The 19,966-nt window shown below is 31.9% G+C and overlaps 1 protein-coding gene across 2 annotated transcripts; it reads right to left on the bottom strand.

Moving 5' to 3' along the window:
- Positions 1–1,440: 1,440 nt before the first annotated feature.
- On the bottom strand, positions 1,441–19,030 carry LOC108915818 (thymosin beta). Of its 2 annotated transcripts, XM_018721956.2 has the most exons (6): positions 18,877–19,030; positions 12,062–12,175; positions 4,611–4,724; positions 3,559–3,672; positions 2,315–2,428; positions 1,441–1,843 (listed from the first exon to the last, which is right to left on the bottom strand). In XM_018721956.2, the coding sequence occupies exons 1-6, from the start codon at positions 19,028–19,030 to the stop codon at positions 1,704–1,706; spliced, it is 750 nt and encodes a 249-aa protein (XP_018577472.1). In that variant the 3' UTR covers positions 1,441–1,703. The 2 variants fall into 2 exon arrangements, with proteins under 2 accessions (XP_018577472.1, XP_018577473.1); XM_018721957.2 differs by lacking the exon at positions 12,062–12,175.
- Between the last annotated feature and the right edge of the window lie 936 nt (positions 19,031–19,966).

The raw sequence follows: 19,966 nt of genomic DNA, 5'->3' as shown, positions 1-19,966 counted from the left end.
ACGCATACAATATCGCAAACAAATGTGGTCTTTATCTTAAAACAAAATAATGAAATAGGTATTCATTTGTGGTAGGTCAAATAATGGGCGTATTTTTAAACAGTGGCGTATCAAACTGTTGAAGGAAAATAAAAGCAATTTTTAAAATTATGGTAGGTATGGTGTACGCATTTAATTTAAAAACAGTGATTTTTTTTTTAAATCAAGTTTGTAAATTAATAATTAAAAGGATATCATGCCTATTTTCGATCACCATTATATAAATTAAATATAAATTTGAATATTGTATACCTAACGGTTTTTGCGTCTACTATTTTTCGTACCTACAAAAAGTGTTGGTAAGGTGACAATACTTATTTGGATGGTAAAAAAATGTTTTATGTTCTATAAGCCGATGTTACAATTAAATGGTGTTTAAACTGGAATTAAACATATTTAACTAATGATTGTTGTTACATTTAGGTTAAAATAAGTGGCTTCCGGAAAACAGGAAAAAGTAAGTAAGCTTCAAAAATCAAAATCTCGCTCTGTCTCAGCCAAGGTAGCAGAGAATTGGGTATAATAGTTACAAGTGTTTTGTCCAATTCGTATTTGTGTGACCGAAAAAGGGTTTTGATTAAGCTAGTTTTTGGCTATTACTTTTTACAATTTCTTAGTGATCGACAATAGGGGCCAAAGTTATTCTGGGAATCTCGGCTCGGCAGTTTAAATTTTTTTCGTGCATTGTGTTAGTGACCTTAACATTTTTATTTCTTGTTATTTTTCTCGATTATAAATGAATTTGTAGTGAAAAAAATCTATTTTTGTAAACGATGATATTTAAATGTTTTTTTAATAAGTAAAAATAAATTAACCAATTAAGTTTGTCCAAAAACAGGCATGGCATTGGCCAATTATTGAAATAAGCTGAGGAACAACTAGCATATAGTGTATTTGACTATTTGCAGAACTTTTTTTCATAAAACATGCAAATTAATTAAAGAAGTAAATTGAGATTCAGTGATGCAAATTCTGACAACAAATTTAAGTTTTGTAGACACAAACTTAAAAACTACCATCTTATAATATGCTGAACATGATTCCACTTAACTTACCGAGGACGGGCGAGTTTACCCTTAATTCTAAAAATAAATTGAGCTTATTTTATCCGTGTGAAAAAGTTCAAGAGATCATTAATAGTTCAAAATAAAATTTGTATTGTAGAGAAAATTCTTGTAAAAAAAATGTTTTGAGCATATACTTACCTCATATCTACACCACTATGGTTTGAGCTGGCTTTTTTTCCACTATTTTATAGGTGTATTCTATATAAAAAACTTGGTTTCATATCTTCATTTGTTGTAGATATTTAGTCTCGTTTAGAGTAAATAATTTCTTTTACACTTTCTACAGGGTGATTATCTGATTATGAACCGTTCTGAGAAATGAAATAAAACGAGGTGATGGTACAATTTTTATAATTTATTGAAGCACCATATAATTCATGCAAATTAAATTATTTAAACACTAAAGATAACTGTCAGACAAAATAAGTACAAATGATTACATAGTTTCCAAATTAGAGAAATAAAAGCTAGTCTTGGTATGATAAACGTAGGTTTTCAGATGGGTATCTTACAATATAAATAGTTATATCAAATATCATATAAAAGTATAAAATAATACAAAATTGGCAATCGATTGAGCCCGAGAGAGAAGAATTTTTAGGCGCTCTTCTCCTGATCGATGATTTCCTTGGTTGGCAGTGGGTTCTTCTCCTGTGTCTCGGCGTGTTTCAGTTTGGTACTGTCGAAGTTTTCGATCCCCGAGATGAGATTCCTCTGGCCCTTTTCTTGCTCAATTACTGGAAAATAATTAACGCGAATTAGAAAATTATCGAGCCCTGCACAAATGATTACAAGCCATGTGACCGCCGAGCTTAGGCAACCGTTTCAGGGCTGGTACTGGTAACGAAAAATCCCTAAATCTCGGCGTCACCAATATTAATGATTCGTTTACAATGAACAATGATAAACTGTTACGTTTACACCCAAAATAATGCGATCGCCGATTGGTTCAATAAAATTACACCAAAATTGAATTGCCAACACGAAGGAAATAAAATTACTGGTTATGTGACTTATAATCATTTTTGAAGGCCCTGTAACATATTAACCGCTTTCATTAATATGAGATATAAAAACATTTGAAAATTGTTTATATTGGACTACGTCCTTACGGCAATAAAAATAACAAATTTAATAAATTCGCGGTTTTGCTGCTAAACGCTTAAGCATCTTTTGCTTTGCAAATAAAACTAAGCAAGCCGGCCTACCTTCTTTGTCTGGCAAAACCACCTTTTCCTCTGTCTCGGCGTGCCTCATGGTGGTTCTGTCAAAATGCTCCACTCCGTTCAAGAGCGTTTGGTGGGTTTTTTCTTGTTGCACAACTACCATGCAAAAGCAATTAATGTCATGCAAACATACATTTTTAATAAGTTCTAAATATACTATATATAAATCTAAATAATATCTCCGTTATTTAAAATATTTATATTTGAAATGTGCCAAATGAGTCAAGTTCAACGGGATTTTAGAGACCTCAGAAACTAATAAAGATGAGAAAAAACTGACGATGTGGCCAATCGATTTTCAAGACAAATTGAATAGTTATGATGATTATTTGATATTTTCGTTTGTGTTTGTTATATATTTCTTTTTGTAACAATTGTCACCACCTCTGCATCTCTGCCACTAAACGAGTTAGAATTTAAGTAAAAACTAGTCCATATGAATTTTTCCTCATAGAATCAATTGGTAATGTTTTTTTTTGTCATTTCATGGCTATGAAGCTATTTTATTATATCGGCATCGTATTTTGTTGTGATACGGAAAATATAATTCTATTTTCTACTTTCCCATGATTATTTTTGAAGTTATGGTGTTTTTTTAAAAAAGTATTTAGTTTTAGTAATATTTCTGATATAAAACATAATTCTAATTAAAAAGAAAATTCATTACGGCATTTGTGGCGGCCTATATGTAAAGATACGTTATCCACAACTAACACTATCAAAAATAAAAAATTTGAAACATAGTTATGAAAAAGCAACAAAAATTGCATTTTTTTTTATCACAGCCATGATTTCCGTTAAAAAAAATTATAAATTTGTTTCACAGCTCTGTAACTAAAAAACTAATATGATTAATCTATTATATGCCAAAAAGTTCATATAGAGCCATTTTAATTTAATTACAATTTATTTGGCACATGAAATACAGTCGTTTAAAGATTTTATTTTTTTAATCCGTAGTAGCTTTCAGATATCAAGAAATCTCATCAAATTTGATACAGTCTGTATATTTTTTTATTCACAGGATTTATCTATAAAAAAATTATATTAATCGATCTAAAATTTTTTGAAATAGAACCAAAAACTATACATTTTTCAATCTAAATTCCAAAACCTTAATTAATCTTGAATACACCAGAAAACATAACTATCGAGTGTTATTAAGGAAGAAACAAAACTGAAACCGTAATAAAAGTAATTTAATAATTACACACACAATCACCCACCTTCCTTGTCTGGCAAGACTACCTTTTCTGTAGTCTCTGTGTGTTTCATGGTTGTTTTATCGAAGTGCTCCACTCCATTTAAAAGGGTCTGATGGGTACGTTCTTGTTGCACGACTGACATGCAAAAGCTATTAGATACATGCGTAATACACGAAAAAGTAATACTATGGAATCAAGGCATTGCAACAATTTTTTACATAGCCAAAGCCAACTTCTTTTTTCCTTATTATACTGTTTTTTATTTCCGATTTTGTATCAAAAATGATTTAGAAACATTGCAAGTTAAAATGCACAACTAATTACACACATTGTAGGTTGCCAGGCCTTGAATTCTGACAAAGTTTAAAAAATTTATTAAACACAAAACCATGCAAAAAATAATAAGTTACAAGTACAGCGCATTTACGAACTTGAGGATCTACTTTTACTTGCAGGAAGGTCTTGATCAAAGAAGACAACTGCTAAAAATTTGTCTTACGACACATAATTACAGTTACCACGAATTTGTGGAAATGCTGTCGACATACGGTGAATGTAGACAAAATTCTATGCCATAGAACAAATGCTAAAAAATCGTTTCTCACTTAACCGTGCACGAAATGCAGCAAGATACTTATTAGTTGAGTAAGATTAGCATATCTCGTTTTATTTTTTTTTCGCATAATAAACATTAGTGTGTAATATAACGAGATAGTATTAATGTAAAAAATTACTTCCAAGTTTGTAAACACCCCTTACATCTAACTTTTTTAGTGGTACCAGTGACGCAACTATATTTCTTTTGCTCCAATTCTTACACTGAGCATATATAATTTAATCGATGTTAAAATAAGATAGGTGGAACAAACTCACAATATAGTAGCACCGCTGGGTACCCAAGTGTAATGACATGGTAAAAAGTTACTTTATTTCTATTCTCAGCGATAATTATTGTTTATTCTTATACGCATAGCACAAGCATATAATTACACACATACATGCATTTGTGTTCATAAACTTAAAAAAAAAACTGAGGAAAAAAATTAATGTAACAAGCTGGATGAAATGGTTACCTTCTTTATCTGGTAACGGGTTTTTCTCTTGCGTCTCGGTATGTTTCAATTTGCTGGTATCGAAATGTTCGATGCCTTCAATTAGAGCCCTTTCGGTCTTCTCCGCCGCCACATCTGAAAGAGAATACAGCACAAGATAAAATACGATTCATATATTCACAATCCTATTTGCTTTGTAATATACACGTTGGTTAGCAGATTATTTCAAGCACCACACAACTGCCTGGTTAGTAGTTTGACTGATATTAATGTTCTAATATCAGTAGAGAACATTTTTTGCGAATATACAGAGCAAGTTAAATTTGTAAAAATATATTTCATCAGGCTCGTAAATTTGCAATACCTAATCCTTAGTCTTTACCTCGGTCTTCATTTGAAGACAAAAAAAATATCAATATAGAAGGCCAGCTATAAGATATAGGCGTCCCTGATTAAAGGTATACATATAACGAATTTCTTATGCTTAATGACAACAAAAACTTTAAAAGGGTTTTCTTGAACAATTTTGTTTTAACTTGTCAGAAACAGAACTCAAAAAGTTTTCGACGAATTGACTTGAAATTTTGTACAAAGCTTCATAGTAACATAATTCAGGGAGTGTCGTAGGGGTTTTTTGATTGATTAACAATTATTATAGTTATTAATAATGTAATGCAAAATTTTTCGTCATTTTTTGATGCTTTTTTTTAATGTTCTCTTAATCAACAATTAGGTATTAATATTTTTTAATTTCCCTAAGATGTTCCCTAAGCTTATACCTAGTATATCAGAAAATTTTAGTTTTTTTGTTCCAAGACCATCTGTTAATAAGAAAACCCTTCCAGCCATGGCTCTCTTAAAAAAAAAAAGATGTTACTTGCCATCACCTACAGCCACCATTTTGAATGCAAATTGTTTGAAAAAATTGACAATACTACCTAAAAAGATGTACAATAAAGCCTTTTTGTTCCTAAAACTATATCTTGTATCGATTTTTCCTTGAAAATTCCCGAAAGTCACCTTTTTTCGAACCTCTAGAGTGGCATGACCCCTTAATATAGGTACCTACCCTTAAGTTCATTAATAGTGTTACACCTAAATTCACAGATGATTGTCCCCTTGTTTATCCTTACGAAATTATTTTTAAATAAAAACTCTTTGTACACAATATATACAAATTTATCTACAATAATTTCAGATCAATAATAGACCTTCTTAGTAGTGACTAGTGACGTCACATATGTCAAATAATAGGCAACCATGGTGCACATTGTCATGAAGACTCAATATTTTTACTAGATCGACTTTCGACCTTATGTACTTTGGACATAAATACCAAAGAATAATTGTCTTCTCTTCTTTGCCATGACTCAAATATCGCGATATTCTGGCAATGTTATAAATATTTAAGATTCAAACTCCAAATGACAACCTTAAAGAATTATAGAATTGTAAGCGAAATACCCTCGCATCAGGATATCATTCAAGAAAAGTTTGGTACTGGTTAATAAGAGTACGTCTATAATAAACCACTTGAAGAAAAAAAACACTCAATAAACACAGTGACACAGCACAATACCAAGAAAAACTACTCGTATAAAAATGTTTAGCAGAAGTAGAAAATGTCCAAGATTAAATAAAAGAAGAGAAAATAAGCTAATGGCAGCGATGACATCAACAAGTGCTGTTTTCTTTTACTCATGATTTCGGAATCATAACGCGTTACGATCCGAAATCTAGTAATCTGATTGGTTCCCATCGGATCGTAACACGTTATGATTCCGAAATCATGAGTAAAAGAAAAGGGCTAAGATCTCACGGCTATTCTTTCCGACCATGCGCATTAGGAATAACACGGCTAATTTTTACTTCTTGTAAATTTAGGAATTTCTTTTACATCGTTTTAAGCACATTAGTGTCCATATTTTACGAAACACGTATTGGTTATTTTTAAATACTTCTAAATACTTGTCATTGTTATAGCATCTATGTAAATAGTACACAAGGGTCAGATTCGGTCTGTACAATTTCAACTATGACAATTTGTTGCGGGTTGCCTAAATATGTGACGTCACACTATAAAAGAATCCCAAGTGTAACAAGTAATCAGACATTTCTCTGAAGTAAGTGTAAGAAAGTGCAAAAATACGCCACTGGTCAATATTTATCACAATTTTTACAATTAATCTGGTCATAACTATAGGTTACGCAACTCGCTATACACCTGTATTGTCTGGATTCGATTTTGAGACACCCAGTATCTCCACGGACAGAGTCAGCATCGGTACGTTTGAATACCAAGCGAATATCATTAATTATCATGGCCGAGCGCGAAACTCGGCGATACATCACTCTTAATAGGCTCCTTGTTATTTTTAATTTGAAAATATTCGAATTCAAATCGCTCAGAGGGATTGCGTTACGGTAACATAAGCGCACTCGCCATATGTTGACTTGGGTACGCATTCCAAGTGTATCAAAGCAGACCTGGAGTTCGAAGAACTGCGGTTTGCAACCAGAATGGAAAAAAAAATAATGCGGAGTAAATGCATTATTGTTGCGTTAATTATAAACATAAACACTATAAAATGATAAACATGCGATAGCACTAGGTACAATATGAACTGCAATATTTGGATGTGTGTGAGCCGGAGCAAATCCGCGCATATTAACAAAATAGTAGTACAAGTAGTAAAATTTCAGAATAATCTTAAACATTATTTAACCAACAAACGTCTAAAGTCAAAACCATTGTGAACGAGAAAAACCAATATTTTCTGGGGTGTGTAGTTTAGATATAACGGATGACTCAAGCCATAGGGCACGCCTATAGCTCGTTTCTGATTCGTGCCAGCGGCAAAACATTGTATATGTTTAAAACAGAGAACAAATGGTCTAATTTAATAGGCGTTTTTCTCTTGTAGGCGAGCGGTTCACCCCTAAAAAGATGCTTCTAAATGAAGGTAACCGACTAAATTATTAAAACAAAAAAACTACAGCATGAAACTGTTTTTATTTTATAAAGTGTATTTTTCTGATAATTTACATATTTTTTTATATTTTTCGGCGTGGTCAGTCAATTGTCAAACAAAAAAGTTGTTAAAAAAAATTACTCGCCGAATGGCCAAAATAAACACCGTTTGTTCTTTGACAAGAATTCGAAAAATGCTTCGTTTCCGAGATATTTACAATTTAATGTGAAAAAAGTGACGAAATCGACACTTTCGGAATTTTTTTCCCAAAAACTACTGAACAGTTTAATTCTAAAAAAGCGTAATAATCGGCAGATCTACTTTAAGATAGGAGAAACTGCGTTATATATGCATCAAAAATATTTTTGTTCGTATAGTGGAAAATGTTCTTAGAAAAATTGTAACTGTTTGTCATCGAACCACGAATGCTGTGCAGTCTGTGCGTGCTCAGATGAATGTCAGGATGTTCCATCCGAAATTGATGATGAAATGCTTATTTCAACTCAAGAACTTGTCGAAAATAACGAAAAACTTAAATAAAAAATAAATTAATATACTTTTATTGCTCTTAATATTTTTGTAAAATAAAAATAAAATAATTATACTATACAATAAATTATCCAATAACTTTTTTCTTTTTCGAGACCGCTAGGTCAATTATTATTATTAGGTTAATTTTACGATTTAAAAAGCTTATTTAGTTTAGTTTTGGTATAACTTTCAAGTCAATTTTAGCTCATTATAAAACCAAAAATCGAATATAAATTTTAGTAATTACTTGCAAAAACCTTACTCCGGCTACAAAACCAAATAAAATGATCTATTGAACATTTGTACTGTTAACATATATCGATTAAAAAAAAATGATAATAATGTTTATTGTAAATATAATCTAATTCAAGATATTGTAAAAAGAAAATTTAAATTTAGTGTTATCATAATTTTCTTTAAAATAGTTTTTACTCGCTTTAGACCTTCAATAAAATGATTGACCCATACCAAGAAAATATTTCTTAAAGTAGAAAATCTGCCGATTATTATGCTTTTTTTAGAATTAAAATCTGTTCAGTAGTTTTTGAGAAAAAAATTCCGAAGTTTGTCGATTTCGTCACTTTTTTCACATTAAATTGTAAATATCTCGGAAACGAAGCATTTTTTGAATTTTTGTGAAAGAACGAAGAGTGTTTATTTTGGTCCATTTTACAATAAAAAACTGCCATTCGGCGAGTAATTTTTTTTACAACTTTTTTGTTTATAACAATTGACTGACCATGCCGAAAAATATAAAAAAATATGTAAATTATCAGAAAAATACACTATAAAATAAAAAAAGTTTTGTGCTGTAGGTTTTTGTTTTAAAAATTTAGTCGGTTCATGCCTTTTTTTAGGGGTGAACCGCTCGCCTATTACTTTCGGTTTAACAAGGAGTGGTGGAATTTTCTTTATTATACACGAATATTTATCAAACAAAATTAAATTTTGAGCAGGTATCAAGAAAAATAAATAAATTTTGACCTTAATAAAATAAATGTAAACTAAAACAGCACAGAAAAAATATAGATTATCCTATTTAAATCAAAGGCTTGGGTCAATCGGTATAAAAACATTCTTTGTCTTAAAAAATGGGATAACTAAAACAATGGCGTACCCAAAAAAATTCGAAAAAATCGGTACCTTAACGTCAAACTTGAATGAAATTTTAGGCAGTCGAATTGGAATCTATACGCCAAGTTTAAAATAGTAGACGGTAAGTCTAAAAGAAAAGTCTAAAACCCACAATTTTTACTAGTTCTTAATCGAATACAATAATTTTGTGTATTCTCTGCACGAAAATTGTAATGTGCCATTCATTTCGCATAATGTTCCGATAATTTGTTCTCTCTTATAGTACAAAAAATAGTCTTAAGGATTGATGGTTTGTCTTTTTGAGGTTATAGTTCCAGACTTTAACTAGGTCTATCGTCAGTTTTCACTTGCGTGTCATAAGCGTACAAATGGGAAAGCCCTGTTATTATTTGTGTTGTTAAAAATGGAAGAGTGTGTTATTGGCATTATCTGATAATAATCAGACTTAGGCGTAAACGACCGAATTAAACAGATCAAGAACGTAGTACGATAAACAATGTGTACCAAGGAATTCGAGCACGAAGCACGAATATTACCAGTGAATCCCTAGAAATGCTGATTTTTGTGAAAAAATTTTTGCCTTAAAAAGTGATTAAAGTGTAAGAAAGCGAAACACGTAGCGGAAAAAAATAAGGGTTTTCTATAGGATTAAGGGCACCCTCTGGGAAAGGATGGTAATTAATATTATACATTTTAGATAACATGCTCTTGAGTCGCGAGGAATTGGAGATTACCACGAGGATATCGACAGCGGACTGTTTGAAAAATAGTTTGCCTTACGTCGAATCTGGTGCAGTGACTGCCATGGATCGTATGCCTTACCACAGTGGACGAATATGAAAATTGTCAGTATCCTGCACGGAGAAATCATGGAATGCTTGAATGAATGGAAAACATATTGAACATAAAGACAAGACGTTAAAAGTAGCGCAAATATTATCAATTGCCCAAAAATAAAAAGCCAAATATATGAAATACGTAGTGGATAAATTACCACCGTACGACTGTCAGCTGAAGGCCATGCAACTAATATGGCCGATTATATAAAAACTTGTATTTGTTGTGCTATAATTTTGGAACCCTCTAAAATGATACGCGCTTGGAATCGCATTCCCCGCACGCCGCCTTACCCGTCGTACGGTGCACATATTGAGAATGAGTCGATGCCTATTGCTTTGGACCTGACAAACAAAATTTTTAATTAAAAATTTTACAGAGCTTTCCATTAAAATTTCTAAGGTAAAATTGGGAAAATATGAAAGTGCCCGAATAAAAGCATCCAAACACACTAAATTGCAAAAAAAAAGATGTCACCTTTACTTCAGTTTATCCTTTTATAAGCGTGTTTAAAATCTTTAAACAACTATTGGTCCCGTTAAGGGTTGTTCATATTTACTATATAGTAGAATGTCTGTTTAAAATTCAAATATTCTGATGTGGTTAAAGCGTTTCAAAACCGATAACAGAATACTAAACCTTGTTAATTCGTGAAAAGTGTTTACTACAAAAAACGATAAACAAACAAATTAAGCGAACCGAAACAACCCATCTGTTATAGGTGAATTTTATGGCGTCTACTGAAAGAACAGTCGTGCGTGAAATGGGCAAATTAAAAAGGATGTCCCATGGCGACACACATTTTTTGCGAGTGCCATTCAAAAATTAATGTTAATTATACCTTATAAGGGTGAAAAATAGTAAATGAAGATATAAGCCACCTACTTTCTTTTTTATAAAGCACGTAGGTACTCTTCGAACGTATGTTTGTAACGAAAGGATCTAGTTCTCACGTACCATTTTATACAGGCCATTCATAAATGATTACAAGCCATGAAAGATTACATTAAAACACAACGTTCTAGTCCACCTGTGTAATTTTTCACGTGATTTTATTCAACGAATCAGCCATCGCATTATCTTGCCCAAGATTTAGGAATTTTTAGTAGACAGTACCAGCGGTGCAATGTTGGTTGCATAAGCTCGATGATCACGTGGCTTGTAATCATTTATGAAAGTTGTGTATAATACAGATTATCTTAGCAAAACTTTCTTATTGGACGATTTCCCATAGTGTACAATTTGAATTTTTTACACAGGCTAACAAAGATTTTAACCCAACAACACGAATATGCTTTCCTAAGGGATTTTGGTGGCGTTGAATTCGAATCAGGGGTCCAAATTTCTCAATTGGCTCTGGTTTTCGAAATATCCTAAACCTAAAAGTGTCAAAATCGCCATTTTTGATATATTTGAGGTTATGTTATACGGAAAGCTATTTTTTGGCTGAAACCATTAATGGGGACAAAGTATTAAACTTATTCTTTAAAACGCACTCGGATTTATCCCGATATCATTTTTCGTCTTTGAGAAATCGCATGTTGAAATAATCCATGTGACATAACCTCAAATACTTAAAAAAAAATCGCGATTTTGGCACTTTTAGGTTCGGATATCTCGAAAATCAGAGTCAATTGAGAAATTTGGACCTCAGATTCGAATTCAATGCACCAAAATCCTTCGGAAGAGTACATTCTGGTTTCTGAGTTAGAGTGTCGATCAAATTTTGTCGTTTTGTCGGCCTGTGTAATCTACGAAGTATTGACCAAACTTCTCTACAGCATGTAATCGTCGCCAAAGTCCACAAATTTGCCCTAATTTGTCCGACTGGCATCTGAGACAACCAAATTCCTCACGGTACTGCTTGGAAAAAGGTCATCCGGTATCACCTTTACACGCATCCCGTACACGAGGGCGTCGAAAATGGGGTTAATATAAAAAAAAAAAGGAAGCCACAAAAGCAGGGTGTGAGTGTAGGCCAGAGCATATGCGAATGTATTTAAGCACCGCCGAAAAGGCACTCCAGTCTATATTTACCTTCGGCGTTTGGTAACACGATCTTCTCTTTGGTATCTGTGCGTTTGAGGGTGGAGGGTTTGAAGTTTTCTACCCCTTCCATGAGGGCGTTGTGCGAGCGCTCCTGCGCCACATCTAGGCGAGGGGGGTGCAAAAAGGGAACAGATAGAGTGGTAGCACTAAGGTTTAGGGTTAGGAACACAACACACTGTTGGATGCATAAATGAAGTGTGAACACTAATCGCGTAATCTTCCTGTTTATTTTTTCAGTAAATAGGATTAAACAAATTAACATGTTGAGATGTAATAAACACGTTTCACTTCAATAACGTTTAATTTAATTTTTCCGGATTAATAATGTTGAAAAAGATCAATTTGGACAATTTAAATTTTTTCCTGCGCTTCATATTGTAATTAAAACACAATCGCAGTAGGCCAAATACACTCGGCAAAAATGTAATTAAAGGAACGGCAAAATTTCCAAATATTTTAGTGATTTTTGAAAGGCTATAACGTCGTGAATAATTTTCGTATCGAGAAAAAAACAAGCATTTTGAAGCTTGAAGATTCTAGTTTTGAAATTTTGAGATGAATTTTTTTTTTGAGCATCACTTTCGGCGCAAGGCAAAAATTTAACTTTTTTTTTTCAAAACTACCAATGGGCTCAAAATTTTTTTTTCTGGCTTAATTAATGCCAGGGTCAGTTAGCCTGATATATCAGCTTCAATTTGTTTTTTTTTTAATTTTCTGTACAATTATTTCTCATTAAGATATCGTCTACTAGTTTTTATCCTCGATATCTCATGAACTAATGATTGTATAGCAAACGGAAGGTGGGTTTTGGAAATCTGAATCAATCCCCTTCAAGTCTTTTGCTATATTTGAGAAAAAAATATTTTTTTATACTCAGCATTAATTTCAAAATGTGCAGAAAAAGTAATTGTTTGTGTTGTTTTGGAAAATCAACGACTACTTTGCGAATATTGCGAAAAGTATCAATGCTTGTAGGATTTTTTTAGCTCAATACATTCTTACGAGGCCTGTAAATTTTGAAATCGATCCTAAAACCTAAAGCGGCTTGTTTTTATAATACCTACGAGTAAAATCTAAGAGATATTTTTTCTTATAGCTGTTTTACATTGACAATTTATTGATCAATTAATTGATTGATTCATCAAGAAATTGGACAAGTGTAATGCTCCAAATCTGCTGTCAAATAACTTCATGAATTTATTCATCAAGTTCTTGACGAATTAGAGCATGTTCTAATATTCGTCAATTTCTTCGTGAAGTTCAGAAATACCAACCCAACAGATTTCCAGCCTCAGATCAGTGATGAGGTTATGTTATTGGAATATGTAAATAATTGTGTGGCGTAGTACTAGTTTTGCATTGTTTTTACTGATTTGTTACTTACAAAAACTAATATTTATATGTCAGAACGGTACCGCTGTTGTATCACTACAATTATGAGTGGAAAGGTGACGTTTTTGAAATTTATTTGCTTCTTTGATTCATTGGTATAACTGATTCATACGTCAAAAAACTTGACAAAGTCTGTAGCAGTGTAAAACCACACTGTTTACCAATAAATTCGTGAATTAATTCATGAAGAACTTCGTCAATTTATTCATGAATAAATTGTCAATGTAAAACAGCTACAGGGTGATCGAGAATGATTGACCGTGCCGCCTCATACTGATTTTTGATGTGCGGCATACCAGTTTTTGATACCAATACTAGAATCATGAGCGCAGGTTGAGGGATTTTAATGGTAAACAAATAATTACGTTCAAACGTCAAATAAATTAGGTTACTGTCAAAATGGAAATTCATAATAAAAATATCAATTATTTAACAAAAATCAAAGTTATTTCACAAATTAAGCAATACTGATGGACCAATAAATGTTATTATTGTTATTATTATTAAAGAGGATGACAGAATCAAATGTAGGTTTAGCCTAACTTTTCCAAAATTCTTATTTCATTTACAATTAGAAAAACTTTTAAATCAAAGTTTGATGTAGCTAATTTTGAATAACGACTGTAAGTGCTTCAGCGATTTTATTTTTAAAACGTTATGAGTTAATTTTAAAACAGAAGCACTATTGTGGCTACATTCTTGGCATCTAAGACGATTCAGCTATACAGCGATACGCTGCAAGCTGCTGTTTTTCATCAAAGCAAACTGCTGTATGCTTATAAGACGACTATTTTGCAGCTACTGCTTTCACACTTCTGAATATCCAGCGCAAGCGATCCAGCCCAAAAATTTATGCTGAACATTTTAGTTAGCTGTCGAAATTCAGGAAAAGTGTCTTAAAAAAATTTGCTTCAAGCAAATGCAAGCAGTTGGAAGTGCTTGATTATGTTAGATGGTAGGATTGTCTGTATGACCGAGAGCAATAAACAACAGTTACATGCAATATATAATAACAGAGTAATTGGAATTTTTTCACATTTTATTGAATATTTTACCTTAAAATTACATAAAATCCATAAAAATATCTATATTTTTACAATAAATGTTCAATATGATGTCCATTGTTGTTCAAGCAGGTATTAATTCTTCTTTTCATATTATTAAATACATTCTGTAAAACATTTTGTGTAATACTCCTAATTTCGTTTGTAATTGCCTCTTGAAGTTCTTCAATCGTGTGTAACCGTTGAGCAAATACTGAATTTTTTAAAAAACCAAATAAATAATAGTCTAGGGGTGTAAGGTCAGGAGAACGTGGTGGCCATCTATCTCGACTAATTATTCGATCATCATAATACTCTCTAATCAACTCTAAAGTTTCGTTAGAGGTGTGAGCTGTTGCGCCATCTTGCTGAAAGTATCCATGATGGATTTCATCGTCGTGAAGTTCCTCAAAAAATGGTAACAATATTTGCTGCCGATATACCTGCCCAGTTACATTTTCACGGAAAAAATATGGTCCGATTATTCTTCTACGTGACATAGCTACCCAAACACCAAGTTTAATAGGGTGCAGAGTTGTTTCACGCAAAATATTAGGGTTTTCTGTGTTCCAAGAGCGATAATTTTGGGAGTTTACGTACCCACTTAAATGAAACCACGCTTCATCAGAAAAAAATGTTAGATCTAGAATATCGTCGTCATTCAGATTTTCGTTAAACCAATTACAGTATTGCACACGTTTTCCAAAATCTAACGGAAGTAGTTCCTGCACAACACTAACTTTATAAGGATGAAAATGCAACTTCTTTACTGCTTTATGGCATGATCCATATGATATTCCTATAAACAATTTAGGAATAATGATACAAATTTTAGAATAAATATTTGTTATTAAGTACCTGTTTGAGCAGATAACCGACGTAGTGATTTGGTTGGACTAGCTCGTAAGCGGTTTTCAACATCTTCCAAGACTTCCTCTGTAAGAATAGACTTTCTGCCTGGAGATTTTCCTCTACAAACACTTCCAGTGTTATGGAAGCGTTCCACTAATCTCTTCACGTGTCTCGAAAAAATTTCATAATCAATTTCATCATTTGGAAATTGTTCTTGAAATTGTAAATGACACGAATTCATCGAATATTTCCAACCATTACCATTGTTTTGTCCACTACGAAAATAGGCCTCCAGAAGAAATTTATCATGTTCTAATGAAAATGCCATGTTAACCTAAATTAAAAAACCGATTAGGTTAGAGAACAACATACGCAATAAATTAATTACTCACGTATAATATCCACCTACTCTAACTGTAGTATTGAAAAATACTGTTTTATAATGTCGCAAAATATATCAGGTAACAACAAAATCTACAAAATAATATTCAAGCCAAAAAATCCGTGCGCCAATGAACAGAACGTCAAATTGTGAAATCGCCACAGAACACCATGAAATTGCACGGAAAAAAAAGTAATTTTAGCAAACGGAAATCAGTTTTGATAGTAATTGAGACAGGGTACGTTCAGAATCCGGTCAATCATTCTCAATCTCTCTGTATTAGAAATATCAATAGAATTATAAATACACATCAAATTTCTAAAATACGATCAGGTACTTAATAATACTAACTCCGCCACTGGTTATGTAATTGTTAGCGAAATTTTATTTTTAATTAGATAAATCATAAGTCTAAGTTTCAGTTGATCTATGTCGAACATCTCGAAAGATAATCATTAGGAAAACCTGATACTTTTTTAAAAATTATTTTCAACAGCTTGTATCCCGAAAACAAATATACTTTTTGATATCTTTTTAAAGGTTTTAACCCGAATTTATTAAAGCTACCCTAAAAATATGGCACATTCACTTTAGGACATCCCGTATAAAACTATTTGCTAAAAATCACGCGGTGAAGATTTCCCGATTAAAAACTTGGACGGTCTTGTATAATTATGTGGTGCTTTATATAAAAAAAGTCAAGAAAATAACCTTTAAAAAAATATATAAAGTGAAGCATAAAATGGTTTTGTTGGACATTTTTTGTTTAAAAACTATAAAAATAATTTCTTTTTATATGTTGGTAACCATTAGAAACAGATGTAAGCAACAAATGAGAACAAATTTTGGAGGAACAGCAATAATTCCTTTTCTGAATACGAAAACAGAAAATTCCATATTAATATAAAAATTTTTCAACCATGTCATGGTATTTTAAGAGCCGTTTATTAAATTACAAACGCAGACTGTCCAAACGTCCATTGTTTTAATTGGCTGGCCTTATTAATTCTATTTTAAGAAACAACATACGTTTATGATAATTGAAAAATAAATTACTTACATGGTTTGTTAATTCTATATTCAAAATGTAAGTTATATTTGAAAAGTAACGCCACTTCGTTGATGCATCCAAAAGAAACAAAAAGCGTGCAAAAATACAAAACAAACAATATCAGGTGTATTAGAAACTATAAACATAAAAATAACCTTAACAATCTTGTTGTCATGCGATTGTTGCAAATAAATATAAGCAAATCACTACATTAAAAAGAAATACGAGAAAAGTTTGTCATTGCATATTATCCATTTTGCTTGCAAGATTTATGACTATCACCATGTGAAATAATAAACAGTGAACAGATGTCTGCGCTTCTATCAGTCATTATGATTGACTTTCTTTTTCAATAATGGTGTAGTTTCTAGCTAATGTACTGAGACACGAGCATATGGTACTGTAAACTGTGTTCAGTACGAAACGAAAAGCCAGTTTTAAGCGCTGTAATAAACATTATTTTTCTGTAGGCATAAACTTACTTTTACCAGAGAAACTGCTACCATATAAGTTATATTAGATGGACATTTTAACGAGTTTTTTTAGTGAAACTGCGTGAAGAAACTTGTTTGCTCAGTTAATTTCAGCATTTTTTTTAAGAGTAAATTAAGTACAAATAAATGAAAGTATAGCAGCTTAAAAAAATTATTATGAAATAAAGAAGGAATAATTGTTTTACATTTTTTTTTTATAAATCAGGCAACATTTGTAACAGTATGTAAAAATAAGTGTAGGACCTTTATAAAAATCAGGTGTTAACTCAAGCGTAGGTGTAAAAATATCATGTAAATGATGAGGGCCCACGGTATGTCTTAATTAATTCCGATTATTAGATATTTACAATCACTATGTAGTTTTTAAAATAACAAGTCTCTATTTCTAATACTGACTGACAAATAGAGTAGGCGAAATGTAGCAAACATAATTATTGTTTAACTGATATTTAAACTTTTACATTTCGCGTTAGTTCGTGACTCGTGTAGAAGAATTCTAAAAGGATTAGTATACAATTAAAAAAACAAAAACAAATTCGCAAAAAATGAACTGATATTTTTTAAATATTTTAGTATTTTTAGTGTATTTTAGTGCAAAAACCAACAAAGTTTCTAGGTCAAAATAAAACAGTTGGTAAAAAAAATAGTTTAAATAAAATTTAGTATAAATGTCAATTTTTAACATAGTAACCGAAATAAGTTAAAATTAGCGAAAATCCTATAAAATGAAATGTACAATTTCAATATGTGTAAGAAAAAACAAAACAATCTTTTTTGCAAACAACTTACACATTTACGTGTTTTTTTTTTTCACTTTTTTTACTGCCCTTGAAAATCTAGACGACCTATTGGAATATTAGTTATTTTATGTTGAAGGCTATTAAATTCCCTACAATTTAAGGTATATAAAAGTCAAATTTCACCAATTTGTTAACTGTAAAATAAAGGTTGAACGCGAAAAAATCACTTCTCGAAAATAGCGCATTATTATTGCAAAAAGCGATGGATGTTGATGAAATTTATGGAAAAGACGGTCAATCCAAAGACCAACACGCGTGCCAAACGTCGATTCGATTGACAGTGAAATTGTTGCTCTAGGTATTTGTTAATTAATTTCGTTCGTTTTTTTTTTCAACTAATTGTTTATTTACTAAACGTTAATTAAAATCGTAGATATAGGTTCTAATTGATCCGTATCGAAAAAGAAGAATTTCAAAAAGTTGGAATTAAATTGTCCCGCGGCCAGGCAAAAGCCGCTCGCGAATTCGCTCTTTTTGCATTAAATAGAGCTTATTTTTACGGTAATTTAAAAAAAGGGACATCACCTATGCCCCTTCTCAAGATAAGTTTTCATGTTTTATGATCTAATTCAACTGGAAAAATACTAGTAATAATTTAGCAGTTACAGAACATTTAAACTGACTACAGCCAATAAAACCTAGCCTCCGTCTCAAAGTCCTGCCGTGATCCTTAGATACACTCACCCGCCTTCTAAATATAAATCCCCACATTAATAAAACACCCCACACCACTTAGTGGCTTAAATATACACGTACAAAGAACATGCCAAACGCCTTAAAATAGATTACCTTCGGCGGAGGGAAGCACTATTTTTTCTTGCGTGTCTGCATTCTTCAGGCTGCTGGATTTGAATCCTTCCAGTTCGCTCTTGAGGTCGCCCGCCACTTTGGGAAGGTCCTTAAGGGCTGGGGGTGCGGGGGCGGCAGGAACTGGGCAAGACATCTAAAAAAAAATAAAAATAAAACGGTAACGGATATTATTATAAGCGAGAACATATTCGTTTACAGATAGAGAACGTCACAGTGGGCTTTGTTATCAGCAGGGCCATTCGTCTCGGTGACAAAGGACAAAGGACAGTCGGGGGTGTGTCTCGATTGACATTTTAACGGCTCAGTGGCGTGACAGAGGTTTTTTTTATGGGATGGTTTTTGTCCCTTGCGACCGGTATTTTATCTGGAAGGGTGGAATCATTTTGCTAGATATGTAAAATCATTTGTTGGAGTTAGTAGTAGGCGAGCGGTTCACCCCTAAAAAGATGCTTCTACATGAAGGTAACCGACTAAATTTTTAAAACAAAAACCTACAACATTAAACTCTTTTTATTTTATAGTGTGTTTTTCTGATAATTTACATATTTTTTTAATATTTTTTGGCGTGGTCAGTCGATTGTTATAAACAAAAACGTTGGAAAAAAAAATTACGAACGGCTTTGAAAATAGTTTTATATCATAAAATGGACCAAATTAAACATTTTTTGCACTTTGACAAAAATTCTAAAAATGCTTCGTTTCCGAGATATTTACAATTTAATGTGAAAAAAAGTGACGAAATCGACAAACTTTCGGAATTTTTTTCTCAAAAACTACTGAACAGATTTTAATTCTAAAAAAAAACATAATAATCGGCAGATTTTCTACTTTAAGACATATTTTCTTGGTATGGGTCAATCATTTTATTGAAGGTCTAAAGCGAGTAAAAAGTATTTTAAAGAAAATTATGATAACACTAAATTTACAATAAACATTATTATGATTTTTTTTAATCGATATATGTTAACAGTACAAATGTTCAAAAGATCATTTTGTTTGGTTTTGTAGCCGGAGTAAGGTTTTTGCAAGTAATTAGTAAAATATAAATACTCGATTTTTGGTTTTATAA

The sequence above is a fragment of the Anoplophora glabripennis genome, unplaced genomic scaffold, assembly GCF_000390285.2.
Source record: "Anoplophora glabripennis isolate ALB-LARVAE unplaced genomic scaffold, Agla_2.0 scaffold1182, whole genome shotgun sequence".
In the NCBI taxonomy this organism is placed as follows: Eukaryota; Metazoa; Arthropoda; class Insecta; order Coleoptera; family Cerambycidae; genus Anoplophora; species Anoplophora glabripennis.
This window is presented reverse-complemented; position numbering and strand designations above follow the sequence as displayed.